Source organism: Psittacula echo, assembly GCF_963264785.1.
Source record: "Psittacula echo genome assembly, chromosome: Z".
NCBI lineage: Eukaryota > Metazoa > Chordata > Aves > Psittaciformes > Psittacidae > Psittacula > Psittacula echo.
This window is the reverse complement of record NC_137742.1, coordinates 51830332-51846525: the sequence shown is the minus strand read 5'-3', so window position 1 is coordinate 51846525 and position 16194 is coordinate 51830332. Positions and strand designations below refer to the sequence as shown.

At 43.9% G+C, this 16194-nt stretch overlaps 1 protein-coding gene across 1 annotated transcript in view; it reads right to left on the bottom strand.

The window, feature by feature from the left end:
• The window catches only part of MARCHF3 (membrane associated ring-CH-type finger 3), a gene marked incomplete at both ends in the record, with an annotated part of 79616 nt that overhangs the window by 22049 nt on the left and 41373 nt on the right, over nt 1–16194 (bottom strand). The window contains one exon of the mRNA XM_080638320.1: nt 735–933. Within this exon, the coding sequence (XP_080494446.1) occupies nt 735–933 (199 nt within the window). The remainder of the gene's footprint in view (nt 1–734; nt 934–16194) is intronic.

Below are 16194 nucleotides of genomic sequence, written 5' to 3'. Positions count from 1 at the left end.
TTACTAATTTCACCCTTCGCATGAGTGCAGTGAACTGAATTGTATTATTATTATTTGCTGTTTTGTGAAAATCGAGGGCTACTTCAAGACCCATGCAGTCTCTCCAGCCTCCTACCAGTGAAACGGAACTTAATTCTGACCCAAGTATCAAGTCTGCATATGGCCAAACCCTTAAGCATCCTCCTTCTTGCTTCTGATAAAAACAAAGCCAACCCAAAGCAGGCTTTTGAAGGGTATAGTTTCAGTGTGTATTTCACCACTGAAATCTGCCATTCTAAATTGACAGAGAGAGCTGCTCTCAATCACTTGCAATGGCTGAAGAAGCAACACTTGTATGTGCACCTCTGCTAGAAAAAGCTTGTCTGTCTGCTAAACACACTGGCTTAGGAAGTTGAAGGAAACTTGCCGTGGAACTGCTGGCAGCATCACACAGGCTAAACACAGCATCCCATGCAAGCCAGCACCTGATGGAGCCTCCAGCTATCTATCAGGGCAAATTACTGCAGCTGGCACACTTGAGCAGCAGCATCCCTGGACAACTTGCTTCCTTATTCTTTGCCAAGTATAATGGTGAGGATTTAATTATATATGTAGCATAATCATTACAAAGTTAGGATAAGGATTTAATTACAAGTGTACCATGGTAAGCCCTCCTGAAGCACATCACCACATCTCCCCGTCAAGTGCCTGTGTGAGCCCATGAAGGAAAGGGTTTCGTGGCACCCCTCACATACCTCTGTGTGGCAAGGGTCCGCATGACAGAGGAGAGCAGCTGCCCATCCTTGGTTGACACCGGCGTGACATGCTCTGGGCAGCCACCGCCACTGGTTCTGGTCTTGCTGGTGGGTGCTGAAGAGTACAGGTGCTCCGGTGGGACTCCTGGCAGGTATCTGCTGCGGTTCGTCCTCATGGTGGTGGGCAGCAGGTCCCCATCTACAAAAGAGAGAGTAGAGGGCAATAAGGCAGAGGGAGGGAGTACGTCCTTCCCTGTCTGCAACTCTGCCACACTGATCGATACCAGGTGTGAGATATAACATGTCCCCTCCCTGGCCCAGCCCTCCAAATCGCCATAGGGAAGCTTACAGCATTACGTGTTGTGGAAAAACCGCAACTCGGGGCTCTGTGCTCCTGGTTTTTTTTGTTCTCTGCGGACTCCTGAAGTTAAGAGTGATAAATGGATAGCCTGAACCGCTTTGCCTCTTACTTCTCCAAATACTACAAAGGAATATACAATCTTCGCATTGTGTGCTTTTAAACTTAAAGACTGCCCCTGTCCATCAATGTTATCACAGGAGAAAATGACCAATGAGCTCCAAATCCCCTGAGAAAACACTTCACTGTTGCTAAGTGCCTTCCATCACCAACTCATGCAGAGCACAGACCTGACAAATAATCCCGTATAGGGCTTTTGTCACATAGACCTGGTTAATGACAGCCTGTGTGCAGTAATAATTTATGACATAGGGTGAGGTAGAAATCATAGCTTCCCTGTGTCTTTCCTCTCTTCTTCGCTTCTTCTTCCATCACTTAGAGTGTGTTTTGTATGATGCTTTTAACTGTGGTAATTGGAAAGCAAGGGTTATGCTGACAACCTGAAAGAGCCTGGAAACATAAATTCTTGATACCTTTGTGCGATGCTCCTTGGTGGGGGGGCCTGTTGGTGAAAGGAGGCTGTGTGGCTCAACAGGCAGAACACTGGCCCATCAGCCTGTAAGCTTGTTCTCCACATTTGTTACTGATGGCTGTCCTGGTTTAGCAGTAGCAGTCATTTTTTCTACTGGTGCAGTGCTGTGTTTCGACTTTCGACCTTGGGAATAATACTGATAAAGCTGATGTTTTCAGTTGCGGGTCAGAGTGTTTACCCTGACCAAGGACTTTGAGAGTCTCATGCTCTGCCAGGGAGGAGGAGAAGCTGGGAGGAAGCAAGGACAGGACACCTGACCCAAACTAGCCAAAGAGGTATTCCATACCACAGCACGTCATGCCCAGGAGGTAGAATTGAGAGTTCCTGGAAGGGCTGGATCATGGCAGGGTGGGGGTGAGGTACCGGTCGGTGAGCAGTTGTATTCTCTTTCTTGTTATTTCCTTTATCATTATTATTATTGGTGGTAGCAGTAGTGGTTTGTGTTATACCTTAGTTATTAAACTGTTCTTATCTCAACCCGTGGGAGTTGCATTCTTTTGATTCTCCTCCCCGTCCCTCCAGAAGCAGAGGGAAGAAAGGTGGGGGGGGAAGTGGACTTCGTGGTTCTGATTTACAGCCTGGGCTTAAACCACGACAGTTCTTTTTGGCGCCCAACGTGGGGCAGGAAGGGTTGAGATAACAACAGATCTGACTGAGGCACAATGCTGATTTATGGGCTCTCAAAGTTGTTCTTTTTGATGTCACAGTTTCTGTATGTCGTTGCTTACTTAGAGCCGGCATTTGCTGTGTCAGTGTTTATCAAGTGTGGGCCTTGGGCTAAGGTTCTTGTTTCACTGTACTTTATGGTAATGGCTTGCGATACGGGGGGGCTCCGGCAGCAGGGCGGGAGGGACGTGGCTGTGGACTTGTACCTGGCCGTCCCGCTGCTCTTCACTGTCCTGGCCCTCGTCTTCGCCTCCGTCTTTGTGAGGCTGCGGGGAGCCGAGGGGGAGCGGCCCCGGGAGCCGGCGGCGGCCGAAGCGGCCCGGGAGAGGGGCCCCGGGGACCAAGCAGCGGCGGGAGCGGAGCCGGAGGCCAGGAAGGAGGCGGCTGCCGAGGAGGGGAAGGAGGCGGCCGCGGAGCAGCGGGAGGAGGCGGCGGAGGAGCCGAGCCCCACAGCCGAGCCCAGCCCTGCGGCAGCCGAGAGCATTCCCCAGCAGCCGTCTGCCGAGCCCCGTGAGTCTGAGCCGCAGGAGGATGCAGGAGACCACGCAGCACTTCCCAGCAAGGCAGAGGAGGAAGATCTGGACTCGGAAAAAGAGAAGCTGGTGGTGAGAAAGCCTTCAAGCACAGCAGCTACACCAGCCCCAGTGACAAGTACAGCAGCAGCATTTGAGAGTTTTGAAGGTTTTGAATGGCCTTTGGGTACCCTTGGGACCTGCCTGCTGATTGTGATGGGGATCACCATGTTGGCACACACACAGAGTGTGTTCTACCCACGACCATTTTGTCTGATCCCGAGAGTTAAGCAGAGTCAGGTTTGGGTCGTGTCTGGGTTTAGACAATACAGGGGGATCGAGAGGTTTTCCCCAAGGCTGGACAGTCATGAGTGGCACGGTGTGTGGGCCAGTATGGGCGAGTATCTAATCCACTGGGCCCCTCCAGTGCTTTGGAAGCATCGAAGATGGAAGGCAGCTGTGTGGAGTCCCCAGCAACAAGTTGCAGAGACTGCTGCAGGGGAGGGTGAATTATTTTGAGCCTGATGGGCCCATGACACTTCAGGCTATCAGGGCAGAGATGCAACACAGAGATGGACTCATGATCGAGGGGTGGACTTTGCAATGGGCCTCTCTGAAAGACTGTTACAAGACATGGAGCCCAACATCATGGACCAAATGGACTCAGCAGCTTTATAGGGATTGGTCCGTGCACTAAGATAACAGTGCACTGAAATGAGAGTGATGGTATATTGAAAATGTGGGATCTGAGCATGACGTGAATGGTATGGAATAAGGGGTGGATACTGTCCTGGTTTAGCAGTAGCAGTCATTTTTTCTACTGGTGCAGTGCTGTGTTTCGACTTTCGACCTTGGGAATAATACTGATAAAGCTGATGTTTTCAGTTGCGGGTCAGAGTGTTTACCCTGACCAAGGGCTTTGAGAGTCTCATGCTCTGCCAGGGAGGAGGAGAAGCTGGGAGGAAGCAAGGACAGGACACCTGACCCAAACTAGCCAAAGAGGTATTCCATACCACAGCACGTCATGCCCAGGAGGTAGAATTGAGAGTTCCTGGAAGGGCTGGATCATGGCAGGGTGGGGGTGAGGTACCGGTCGGTGAGCAGTTGTATTCTCTTTCTTGTTATTTCCTTTATCATTATTATTATTGGTGGTAGCAGTAGTGGTTTGTGTTATACCTTAGTTATTAAACTGTTCTTATCTCAACCCGTGGGAGTTGCATTCTTTTGATTCTCCTCCCCGTCCCTCCAGAAGCAGAGGGAAGAAAGGTGGGGGGGGAAGTGGACTTCGTGGTTCTGATTTACAGCCTGGGCTTAAACCACGACAGTTCTTTTTGGCGCCCAACGTGGGGCAGGAAGGGTTGAGATAACAACAGATCTGACTGAGGCACAATGCTGATTTATGGGCTCTCAAAGTTGTTCTTTTTGATGTCACAGTTTCTGTATGTCGTTGCTTACTTAGAGCCGGCATTTGCTGTGTCAGTGTTTATCAAGTGTGGGCCTTGGGCTAAGGTTCTTGTTTCACTGTACTTTATGGTAATGGCTTGCGATACGGGGGGGCTCCGGCAGCAGGGCGGGAGGGACGTGGCTGTGGACTTGTACCTGGCCGTCCCGCTGCTCTTCACTGTCCTGGCCCTCGTCTTCGCCTCCGTCTTTGTGAGGCTGCGGGGAGCCGAGGGGGAGCGGCCCCGGGAGCCGGCGGCGGCCGAAGCGGCCCGGGAGAGGGGCCCCGGGGACCAAGCAGCGGCGGGAGCGGAGCCGGAGGCCAGGAAGGAGGCGGCTGCCGAGGAGGGGAAGGAGGCGGCCGCGGAGCAGCGGGAGGAGGCGGCGGAGGAGCCGAGCCCCACAGCCGAGCCCAGCCCTGCGGCAGCCGAGAGCATTCCCCAGCAGCCGTCTGCCGAGCCCCGTGAGTCTGAGCCGCAGGAGGATGCAGGAGACCACGCAGCACTTCCCAGCAAGGCAGAGGAGGAAGATCTGGACTCGGAAAAAGAGAAGCTGGTGGTGAGAAAGCCTTCAAGCACAGCAGCTACACCAGCCCCAGTGACAAGTACAGCAGCAGCATTTGAGAGTTTTGAAGGTTTTGAATGGCCTTTGGGTACCCTTGGGACCTGCCTGCTGATTGTGATGGGGATCACCATGTTGGCACACACACAGAGTGTGTTCTACCCACGACCATTTTGTCTGATCCCGAGAGTTAAGCAGAGTCAGGTTTGGGTCGTGTCTGGGTTTAGACAATACAGGGGGATCGAGAGGTTTTCCCCAAGGCTGGACAGTCATGAGTGGCACGGTGTGTGGGCCAGTATGGGCGAGTATCTAATCCACTGGGCCCCTCCAGTGCTTTGGAAGCATCGAAGATGGAAGGCAGCTGTGTGGAGTCCCCAGCAACAAGTTGCAGAGACTGCTGCAGGGGAGGGTGAATTATTTTGAGCCTGATGGGCCCATGACACTTCAGGCTATCAGGGCAGAGATGCAACACAGAGATGGACTCATGATCGAGGGGTGGACTTTGCAATGGGCCTCTCTGAAAGACTGTTACAAGACATGGAGCCCAACATCATGGACCAAATGGACTCAGCAGCTTTATAGGGATTGGTCCGTGCACTAAGATAACAGTGCACTGAAATGAGAGTGATGGTATATTGAAAATGTGGGATCTGAGCATGACGTGAATGGTATGGAATAAGGGGTGGATACTGTCCTGGTTTAGCAGTAGCAGTCATTTTTTCTACTGGTGCAGTGCTGTGTTTCGACTTTCGACCTTGGGAATAATACTGATAAAGCTGATGTTTTCAGTTGCGGGTCAGAGTGTTTACCCTGACCAAGGGCTTTGAGAGTCTCATGCTCTGCCAGGGAGGAGGAGAAGCTGGGAGGAAGCAAGGACAGGACACCTGACCCAAACTAGCCAAAGAGGTATTCCATAACACAGCACGTCATGCCCAGGAGGTAGAATTGAGAGTTCCTGGAAGGGCTGGATCATGGCAGGGTGGGGGTGAGGTACCGGTCGGTGAGCAGTTGTATTCTCTTTCTTGTTATTTCCTTTATCATTATTATTATTGGTGGTAGCAGTAGTGGTTTGTGTTATACCTTAGTTATTAAACTGTTCTTATCTCAACCCGTGGGAGTTGCATTCTTTTGATTCTCCTCCCCGTCCCTCCAGAAGCAGAGGGAAGAAAGGTGGGGGGGGAAGTGGACTTCGTGGTTCTGATTTACAGCCTGGGCTTAAACCACGACAATGGCATACATACAGGCTGGATTAATCCCTCTGCAAAAGGGGGAAAGACTTCCTAGCATGACTTGAGACACTTGGCTACAGTCCCATGTAAATGTTACAGTGATATTCACAAGTCGATACTGTGATATTCACAAGTTGAAATCAGGCATATTTGTCTGCCCTGCATTTAACCCTCAAGAAAAAGCATTTTGCATCAGACACCACTGTTACTTGTGTAATACCAGTACAGCAGCGGAAATCTTGTAATTTGATTTCATTGGATTTCAGCAAATGACAGCGCTAACTTTCAGAAGTATCCCGAATGGGTGGATATCTTTCTTCGGCAGTAAGGTTTTGTAGCATGTGAAGATGCAATGAGGTTGCTGTACCACAAACATGCAAGTTTTCACATGGGGACTTGCATTCTTAGAGACACATCTAAAACAGGAAAATACTTGCAAAGTGTTTGTTTTACAGGATTACTTAAGCGATGTCAGACCACACATACCCCAGAGAGCAAACTGGAGGCTGATAAGACAGCTTACAGAGGAAATCAGACTGGCCTTCATTTACAATGAAAATGAAGCAAATGGCTGATTTAAAAACCATTAACACATAAAAGATGCAGGGTTTTTAAGAGAATAAGAGCCACGGACTCTCCAAGGAGACCATGGTATCAGCAACGTTTTCATTTTAAAATCCATGCTGAGACTGTTTAATAAGAATATTCAGCAGTAGAGTAGCTGCTTCATTAAACTTAAAAAGCTTAGGAAATACCATGCTTGCAGACGCATGCTACAGAATTATATATTTCTTTTATGGTTGCTTCACTGACCTCATTAAGTACAACAGTGGGTTTATTGTTGTGTATAAAGTGACCATCCAAGCCTTTTACAAACAGATCCATCAGCCACTTGATTAGTTCAGAGCATTTGCTGAAGCACCAGATGATGCAACTAAATGTAAAGCTTTAAAGCACATCAGAAATAATGTAGCTATATCCCAGCAATTATGTTAATTCAAATTTCTGCATACAGTACTGCATCAATATCCCACTTTGGCATACCACCAACATATTTTCCTGATTTCAGAACAAGCATTTTCATGCTAAACCAGTGTATGTGTATGAAAGTAATACAATTATAGAATTAAATAATATGTGCATTAATAATGTCCCCTGTGGTGAATAATGAAGGTTAATTGTTCTGAGAAGCACAGAGATCCTATGCATATCTGAAGTCAAAGCTGACAATAAGGAATTGTAAATCTTAATATTCATAAAACCCCAAAGTCAGTATTTACCCAAATGCATTTATTATTTTTTATCAGAACGTTTTTCACCTGAAAGAGGTAGAAATCTGCTACAAATGTCTTAACAGAAGAGTTGAAAATGAAGAAGAAAACCAAGAAGATGTGTTCACATAGTATTTAGGGAGAGATACAATATTAAGTGGTGGAGGCCAGAATATCAACATTCATTTTGGGTGCTAGAAAATTCAGAGAAAAGTGGCTGAAATTGGCATGCTGGACATATGTTTGAAGAAATTTAGTAATTAGCACTTTTTTTTTCTTTTCTGTATTACTACACCCACTCCTCTTACACATCTCTTGTCTATCCAAAATCTACTTTAAGACTGCCCTAGTACTGTAATATTTAAACCAGACCTTTTCCCTGTTCTAGTTTTTTGTTTTGTTTTTTTCTTTTGCTTTGCCTTTGGTACCAGTCTCTGACTCCCTCTTCTCATCTCCATGACGTGAGATTTTGTGATGGCAGGTAGCAAAGTCTGTCTTTACAGTGACTCTCCAAGTACAGCATTGATATGTATAAGCACTCCAGCAATCACTGATCAGTGTATAGTTCTTGGTATATTTCTTCTATTTTGTTGTGCAATGACTTCAATCAGCTATACAAAAAATCTTATTTTCAAGGTTGTTTAATGATACCAAATTGAAAAATCCTGAAATAAGTGAAAATCTTTTTTAGTGTGTTACATATATATGCCAGTTTATATATCTATCTATATATAAATAGGTATGGGTTTATGGGTACCAGAGTAAAAATAAAGACACTGCATGTATCCTTTTTGTACCATAAGTCTGGGGGAGAGGAGGAAGTTGTTAAATTCTCAAAGCTGTTCTGTGTCCTCAGATATTTCAAATTCCTGGCTGGAAAGAGGTCAGTACAGGTTTTCCTGGTGGGAAGAACAGCATTTTATTAGTCACTGATTAGATTGTCCTGGTTGTGATTTACTTCTTCCACTTCATCCACTGGCTTATGGAGTAAATATCCCTCAGTGAGCACTGAAAAGTCTCACATATGTTCCTGTTACTTTTACACTCAGTATGCTGGCTTACAGACATGAAAAGAGCAAGTCTCAAAATAACAGCTCTACTCCCTTGTTCAATTTATACAGTTACAGATGCAGATGATCACAGTAGTTTGTGGATATTCATGCTATTTCCTCAAAAAACCCACAGGCATTATACACAGAGTTAGTAAATTCAACCTAGCTGTCACTGTGAAGCAAGAAACTAGAGGACAGAAAGAGATGCAGTGTATTCAAGCAAATTACTTGAGGCCATAGTAGAGCCGGGTAGAAGATTCAAGTGCAACCTAGATCTTTTGCTACATAATAATATATAAATAGATATATATAGAATAGCTAGATGCTATTCTAGCATATGCTAGGGATAATTTACACTCCTTTTTCTCTCCTGATCTAATGGCTGCTACCCCCAGTGTTAAAATCTAAGTCAGCATCATCTGATTGTTTTGCCTCTCTCTGCCACCTCTCCCCTGCTTCATTTTTAAAATAATTCCAAAGTCCAGACTGCTTTCTAGAACTTCTCTAGTTATTAAGAGGTATCTGGAAGTATTTCTTTTATTCTTGACATTATATGAGTGAATGCACATATTTTTGAAAAGGGGCTTAGCCCCACAAACACATGCCTCCAGTACTCCTCCTTATACCTCCAATACCTCCTTTGAAATCTTTGTTTCAAAGACAAGCTACTTCTTGGCTTAGTCAAGTGCTGATTATTGCTAACAATATGTCCCCACTCAGCTCAAAAAACATTTCTTTATATGTTGCAAGGCATTTATAGCACATCTTCTTTCCCATGTTTGTATTTCTTTTTAAAAGATAATTTTTAAAGGTAACTTCTGTATCAACAGAAACCATAAGATTCAACAAATGCTAGTGAGCAAGGCACTGCTATTCTTGTTGAATTACACTCAAATATGAGATGTTAAAAACTAGCATTACTGTCCTGAAAAGGAATTTAATGAATAAATCATCTATCTACATTTACAACGAGCACCTACAACTGGAATCCTTGTTGCAGTCTCTCCTATTGTGCAAGAACTGACCTCGTTTCTTAAACCCATAAAGCATTATCATGCTGATGAGTTACATTATCACAGTGGACTTTTTTAATCAGTGGCACTTTTCTGATGAAGCTGTGAGTGGCTTAGATTTGCAGGAGACAAAAAGATCTAATGCTTCAAGCAGTGGACTGGAAAAGTTAAACAAATATTCATGTAGAGATTGTGCGTGAATTGCTTGCTTTTCCTCCTTTTTAGCATCTTTTTTAAGAATAGCACATATTGTATCTCTCATAGTCATGTAGTTTCAAACTTGGAATCCATTCAATGTTATTTTCTTATTCAATGTTCCCATGAGTCAACCTGTTACTTTCAAGAAATGCAACTCAAGCATGGATCAATCAGCCTCAAGACTTAAAAAAAAAAAGCATGAAAAAACACCACCTTCCCATCTGGAGACATTTTCCTAAGACATACTGTATTAAAAAAACACAGCCATTATTAAAAAAAAACAACTTTTGGAGTGTATTTTTTTTCCTATTTATGTACTTTCATATTCCAGAAGAATATTTCACTTTCCACTCTTAACCACAGCCCACTGGCCAAGCTTAAAATTACAATCCAGTATCAAGATCAAGTAGAAATGGCAAACTAGTTTCTCCTCAGTCTTTATTTATTACTTTAGCAGTTTGGTGCCAGTGACTTGTGTGCATAGACAGAGCTTTACTTCAGGACAGGTCAGCAGATTTGGAGCACAGATATAAATCTGCACCATGCTGCAATCTGGAAGAACAGTAGTACACCTCGTGAAGAAACACCTTTATTTCTTCTATCAATGCTAGTTAATTACCCAGAATGCAAATTGCTGGATTCTAAGTAATGAACAAATTACTAGTTTCAAAAGCTGTCTGTAATACAGTTATCAGAGGCTATGTTGAAAAGGTGTTTTTACTGCCTTCAAACCCATCAGAAAAGAATTACAGTGTATATTATGCTTTGTTTTTTGAAATGGAGATCAGGAACTCATCTTCCTCTCACTGAGGTTTAGACAGTATTTTTATGCCATCCTGCCTCTTAAGACTGTATTATTTTTTAGTAGTTTCTCAATATACAAGATGTTTGTCTTCCAGTTATCCTGACTGCGTGATCCTCACTGAGATAAACCACCATGCTCAGAAGACCTCTGCTTTAACTAAACTACTATTCGGGGTTTGTTACAGCAGGATAGGAGTCAAGACTGGCCGGCAAACCTCTGTGAGAAGCTAAATACTTAGGCAGTTAAGTTAGTTAAGCTAGTTGTGACTAAGCCCCTCCTACTGCAGCTACGTTAAGATGCTCCAGAGACTAAAACAGACATTGCAGTGACTGGATGGCTTGCTGCTTTGTATCTCAGCTTCATCTTCCCACTGAAAAATGCAAAAGAAGAACCAAAATTGTCAACTCCAGAGGACTGTGAAACTTGCAGAATTTTTTTTACCTGTTACGAAATGGTGCAGGGTATGGAAAAGATGGAACGGCCAGAATTTCTCTAAAATTTTTCAAAAAAATGTCTCTAAAAGAGATAGGCAGTCTGGGGTGCGTGAAATTCTTATTTTAGTAACTCTTATTACACCCATGAAGAAGTTTTCTGTACATCATTTCCAAGGCATTCATAGCTGGGATTCTTTTAAATGTTTCTTGACTTCTCCCTCCACACTCAGCCACCCAGAGCTGTATGGGTCCCTTTCTGGTGGCCATACCCCATCCCTTTTGCATCTGTCTCCCCAGGAGAAGGGATCTCTCAGCTCATCAGGTACTCTTACTTTTTTCTATGGATTTTTTTCGTGAACCTGTGTGTACCAGGGTTATTCTTTGAAGCTAGACTTTATAGAAGCTAAGCCCAGAAATTATAAGAGGAAATGCCACCCCTCCTGCAGTCTTAGCAGACATAAGGATGAGTACAGTTAGTACACTTGCTCTGTTTGCTGAAAAAATAAAGAAAATGAAAGGTGTGGTAGCTTTCAGAAAAAAATATCTTAACTCTAAAAGCAGTGCAAGTAAGTCCTTTAAGTACTCCATAGTAAAAACATAATTTCTGGAACCTGAGAAGATTAAATAATTCCTACATCTGATACTCACATGCGGCCTAGAATATACGAGGACATAAGATGCTGCCTAACTTGGTCTCTATGGAGATGCAGTGTTCACTGGCATCAAGCCACCAGTGAGAAAGGCAGAGGGGAACAACCACCATGTCACAGCAGTTCTGGGACATGATGACAAGAAAAAGATGTTGAACATTCTTGCTAAAAATCCCTACAACCTGGTCACAGAATCATAGAATCATAGAATGAGATTTGTGTTGGAAGGGACCTTAAAGCTCATCTAGTTCCAACCCCCTGCCATGGGCAGGGACATCTTGCACTAGACCACGTTACTCAAAGGCCCATCCAACCTGGCCTTGAACGCTGCCAGGGATGGGGCAGACACAACTTCCCTGGGCAACCTGTTCCCGAAGGTGCTTCAGTACCTTCACAATGAAGAACTTCTTCCTAGTATCTGATTTAAATCTACTCTCTGTCAGCTTAAAACCATTACCCCTTGTCCTATCACTACTTGCCCTTGTAAAAAGTCCCTCTCCAGGTTTTTTTACACCCCTTCTAGGTAATGGAAGGCTGCTATAAGGTCTCCCCTGAGCCTTCTCTTCTCCAAGCTGACCAAGCCCAAAGGTCAGCAAATGGGTGCCTCTGTACTTCTCAGGAGAAAGTCTGCTACTGCTATCATAGAATCATAGGATTGTTAGGGTTGGAAAAGACCTTAAGATCATTTAGTTCCAATACCCCTGCCATGGGCAGGTATGCCTCACAGACCATGTCACTTAAGGCTCTGTCCAACCTGGCCTTCCAGCTGCCAGGGATGGAGCATTTACCACTTCTTTGGGCAAACCCAAACCCACTGCCTTTTTCAGTTGTTCTGGTTGTTATACAGGGAGCACATCGGGCTGCCTTGGCTCCAGCATCTCTCCTGATGTGACAGGTCTTTCTTTGGTCTGCAGAGCAATGAAGTGGTTCTGCAAAGGTACCTCAGGCACTGGGGGAAGCCACTTCCTCCTGCAGGTCCTTGCTGCTGCAAGCTTCCATGCTTCTGCATTATTAGACCCCTCCCTTCTGCGTGTGCCAGCAGGGGAGATTTCAGCTGTTTGGCTGTGGGTTCACTGAAGCCTGCACTACAAACCGACTGTCTAACTCCCTCTCAGCTTCCCTGATGTTACACAGCTACCTCACTGCCTCCTGCAACTTTGCCAGCAGCTGCTGCGTACGGTCCTCCACCTGGGCACACCATGTGCAGGCAGGTCTGCTGCCTGTTCCTGCCCCAGGAAAAAGGTCCAGGCACTGGTCAACAGCATTCAGTTCATAACAACTACCCCACCACCACCATCAAACCCTTCCAAGGAGCTGTGAGGACAACAGAACACTGAAAGAAGCAGATGTAATACTTGTTTGCCAGTTGAGGAGAGTGGTAGCTTTACACTCCTTGCAAGATTTCACTTTAAAGCATGTCAGCATACAGAAAGTAGTGCATTACCAAACCTCACTGATAATAGGCAATTTTAGTTCGTCTGTTTCAGTCCACAGTTTCATAATTTTTCATGCTGTGGATGGCATTTTCAGCTCAGCTGCTCTGACTGCATAGAGCTCCGGGGCCTCTTAAAAATTACCATGCAGTAGGCTGCATGTAAAGGGTAATTTTATAAACACGCACATCAAAGAATTGAGTGCTAGTCTGAGGCAGTAGCACAAAGCAGGTCAGCATGAATAGTCCTTAAGAGTTTCCCATGCATTTAAAAAATCACTGCCCACCCATAAAGCAATGCATTTTTTCGGTATGTACTGATCCTCGAAGCTCTTTTCTTCAGAGCAACAGCCTACTTTTTTTTGGGCACCATGGACCTTAATAAATTGTTTTATATGTCTGCACAGACACTAACTTAGGTATTTTGCTTAGATTTTTCTTGCTTGTCAAAGTGGAAGATGTCACATGATAATATATACCATAAGTACTTTTGTTGGTATCATTTTAAGTCTTGCATAGTAACAAAAATCACAAGATGCAAATACAGTTTACAAGTGAACTGGAACGCAATGATAGTTTATTTCAAAGTATAAAGAAAGGCATAAATTTTCTTTTCTAATTTTAGTCTTTTCTAGAGGAAATGTCTTTCCTCACAGAATCAAAGAATGGTTTGGGTTGGAAGGGACTTTAAAGATCACTTAGTTCCAAACCCCTTGCCATAGCAGTTAGAATTCAAGACTTGTTTTTCCTAGAAGACATTTTGGACTACTAGACAAACAGGAGGAAGTCATGATTCAGCATATGAATGGTGCTGCCAACAGACTCCTCCTGAGCTGAACAAGCTGCTTCCAGGTTCCCTGGAGTAATGTGGGCTGCAGAAAACCAGTATGTCCACAACCGCCCTTTGCATGAATGGGCTCCTTGCACCTACAGAACCTGGTAGAACACATGCATGAATAAAACAGCCTAATGTGCTTAATTGCACCCTTACTAAGCATAATCTGGTAAATAAATGAAAGTTTCTGTATATGCTGTGAATTTTGCATTTGCAAATTCCTGGCAATGGGTTGGTATTGTTAGCCAGACTCCCAGAATAGCCACTTAATCTACACTTGCTTATATCATGAACTGGACGTACGCACAAGATCTGCTCAAGCATGTCTTTCTCTCTGCCTATTCAGGACTCCTTTTACTCTATTCCTATTACATCTAGCCGTTTTGGCTTTAACTCCAGATGCTATTTGCTAACACAGTCTCTTCTGGTCTAAGGGGCAAGTGAATGCACAGCTCCCTGGGACAGCCATACACCAGCTTTCCAATGCTGGTCAACATACTGCCCCTGTGCATTGTGCCTGATGCATCAGGGAAGGAGGACAGGAGTGAGAGTGACAGAGGCTAGTCCAGAATGGGGTACTAAAGATATGCTGCTCCAAGATAACCACCCTCAGTGTGGAAGGATGTAGGAGTTTTGCTGGCATCATGAGCGGAGGAGTCAAAATTATTAGGCATTTTCCAGCTTCTTTCTCCAAGTTCTATGTTCTGAAGAGTGGCAATCTTTTTTTACACAATACATATTACTGATACTGCCCTTCCTTCAGCACAGGACTATAAAACTTTTAGAATTTCCCTTCTCTGCAGTTACCTAGGACTTTATCAGAAATCCTGGCTTTTGCTATTTCCAATAGCAGCAGTTTTAACCGAACCAGTCAGTGCCTCTTCACTCTGTCTGACCTCTCTTTTATTTACATCCTTCATTTCTGGTGCTTGTTTTATTAGAAAAAGCATAATCCAAGAGTGTAGTATGCTTCTTCCACACAGCACATCTCATTGTGCCCTCTGGGATTCACACTACATCTGCACGCTTTGGGGCAGCTAAGTGCACCAAAGAAATGTAACAGAAATTACACTTACTACACCCTGATGTTTTATAGCTAACTACCTTTTCAGCATACGGTAAGGACCAAGACCAAGCAAAGACCAAAGTCTTTGTCAAATGTAAAGTCTTAAGTCTTTCTTAAACCAAATTCTAAAGAGAAAAAGTCAAGTCAGACCCAAGTCAGATGTACTGCATTTGACAGAAATGTCATTATTGACCTCCAGCAGCTTCACATTGGACTCAAAGTCACTGTTCAACAGCTGTAGGATGAAGCTCAGGGGAAAATGCACAAACTTAAATCTTTATGTGCTCCCAAGGCCGCATTTTCCACAGGGAACATTCAAAAATAGCTCTCACCATTTCCATTGCAAGGCTAAAAGGAGGGCTGCTAACATCATATGAATTATAGTTCTGTCCTACACAATAAATCTCTAACTGTGCATCATTTTCTACTCACACCGGCAAACATCACCTGAATTCAACTCTTTGATTATTCCTGAACAGGTAAAGTTAAACTAAAAATTCCTTGCTTAAATTGCAAATGGTGTAAATAACTTCATGTCTGGGGTTTTGTAATGAATTCCTGTTTGTGTAAAACTTGTGTAGCTGAATTCTTTGACAAACAGGAGCAGTTTGTAAACCTGTGGGTTTACATGGCTTATGGTGGTCCAGCCCGCATACATCTTGAGCAGAACTAGGACTGTGCAACTTCTCTGTGCAATTGCATGACAGAGAACACAGGCAGCATTGGCTGGTGATGGAGGCAAAAGTCTGAAAACAGGGCAAAGAGAGCAGGGATGAAAACCAAAATGTTTTTCATTATTAAAGGAGAAAATTTGGAGAAATACCGACACAGCATTTCCTCACATACCTTACCTAAAATGCTAATTCTTCTGTTCATTGTTGCTAAGTTAATTATTTGCCTACTTTTAGTGTATTTGATTCTTCCAGCCTTTGCAATCAAGGCTCAAATATGATAATTTCTATTCAAATATCTTAAAATATCTCATTATCCTCACCACTTATGGAAAAACAGCTGGATATATGAAAGTTAAAAAACACAGTAAAATCACTTTCAAATTAAAATAAGTAGAAAATTAAAAATATTTCTGGATTTGACAGCTTTAAGTTCTAGAGTTTAGCAATATTGGCTATGTTAGTCTTACACCTGCTAACAAAAACTTCATTACAAGCTCAACAAATATGACTTCTCTTTAAGATTTCAAAAAAATTTTAAGATTTAAGTTTTGAAATAGAGAAACAAGGATTATCTTACCCTGAATATCTCTTTTTGATGCAATGTAATTTAACCTTAAATCATTCAAATACCTACACTTTTTTTTTTTTTCTTAGCCTTTATCTGAATAAATA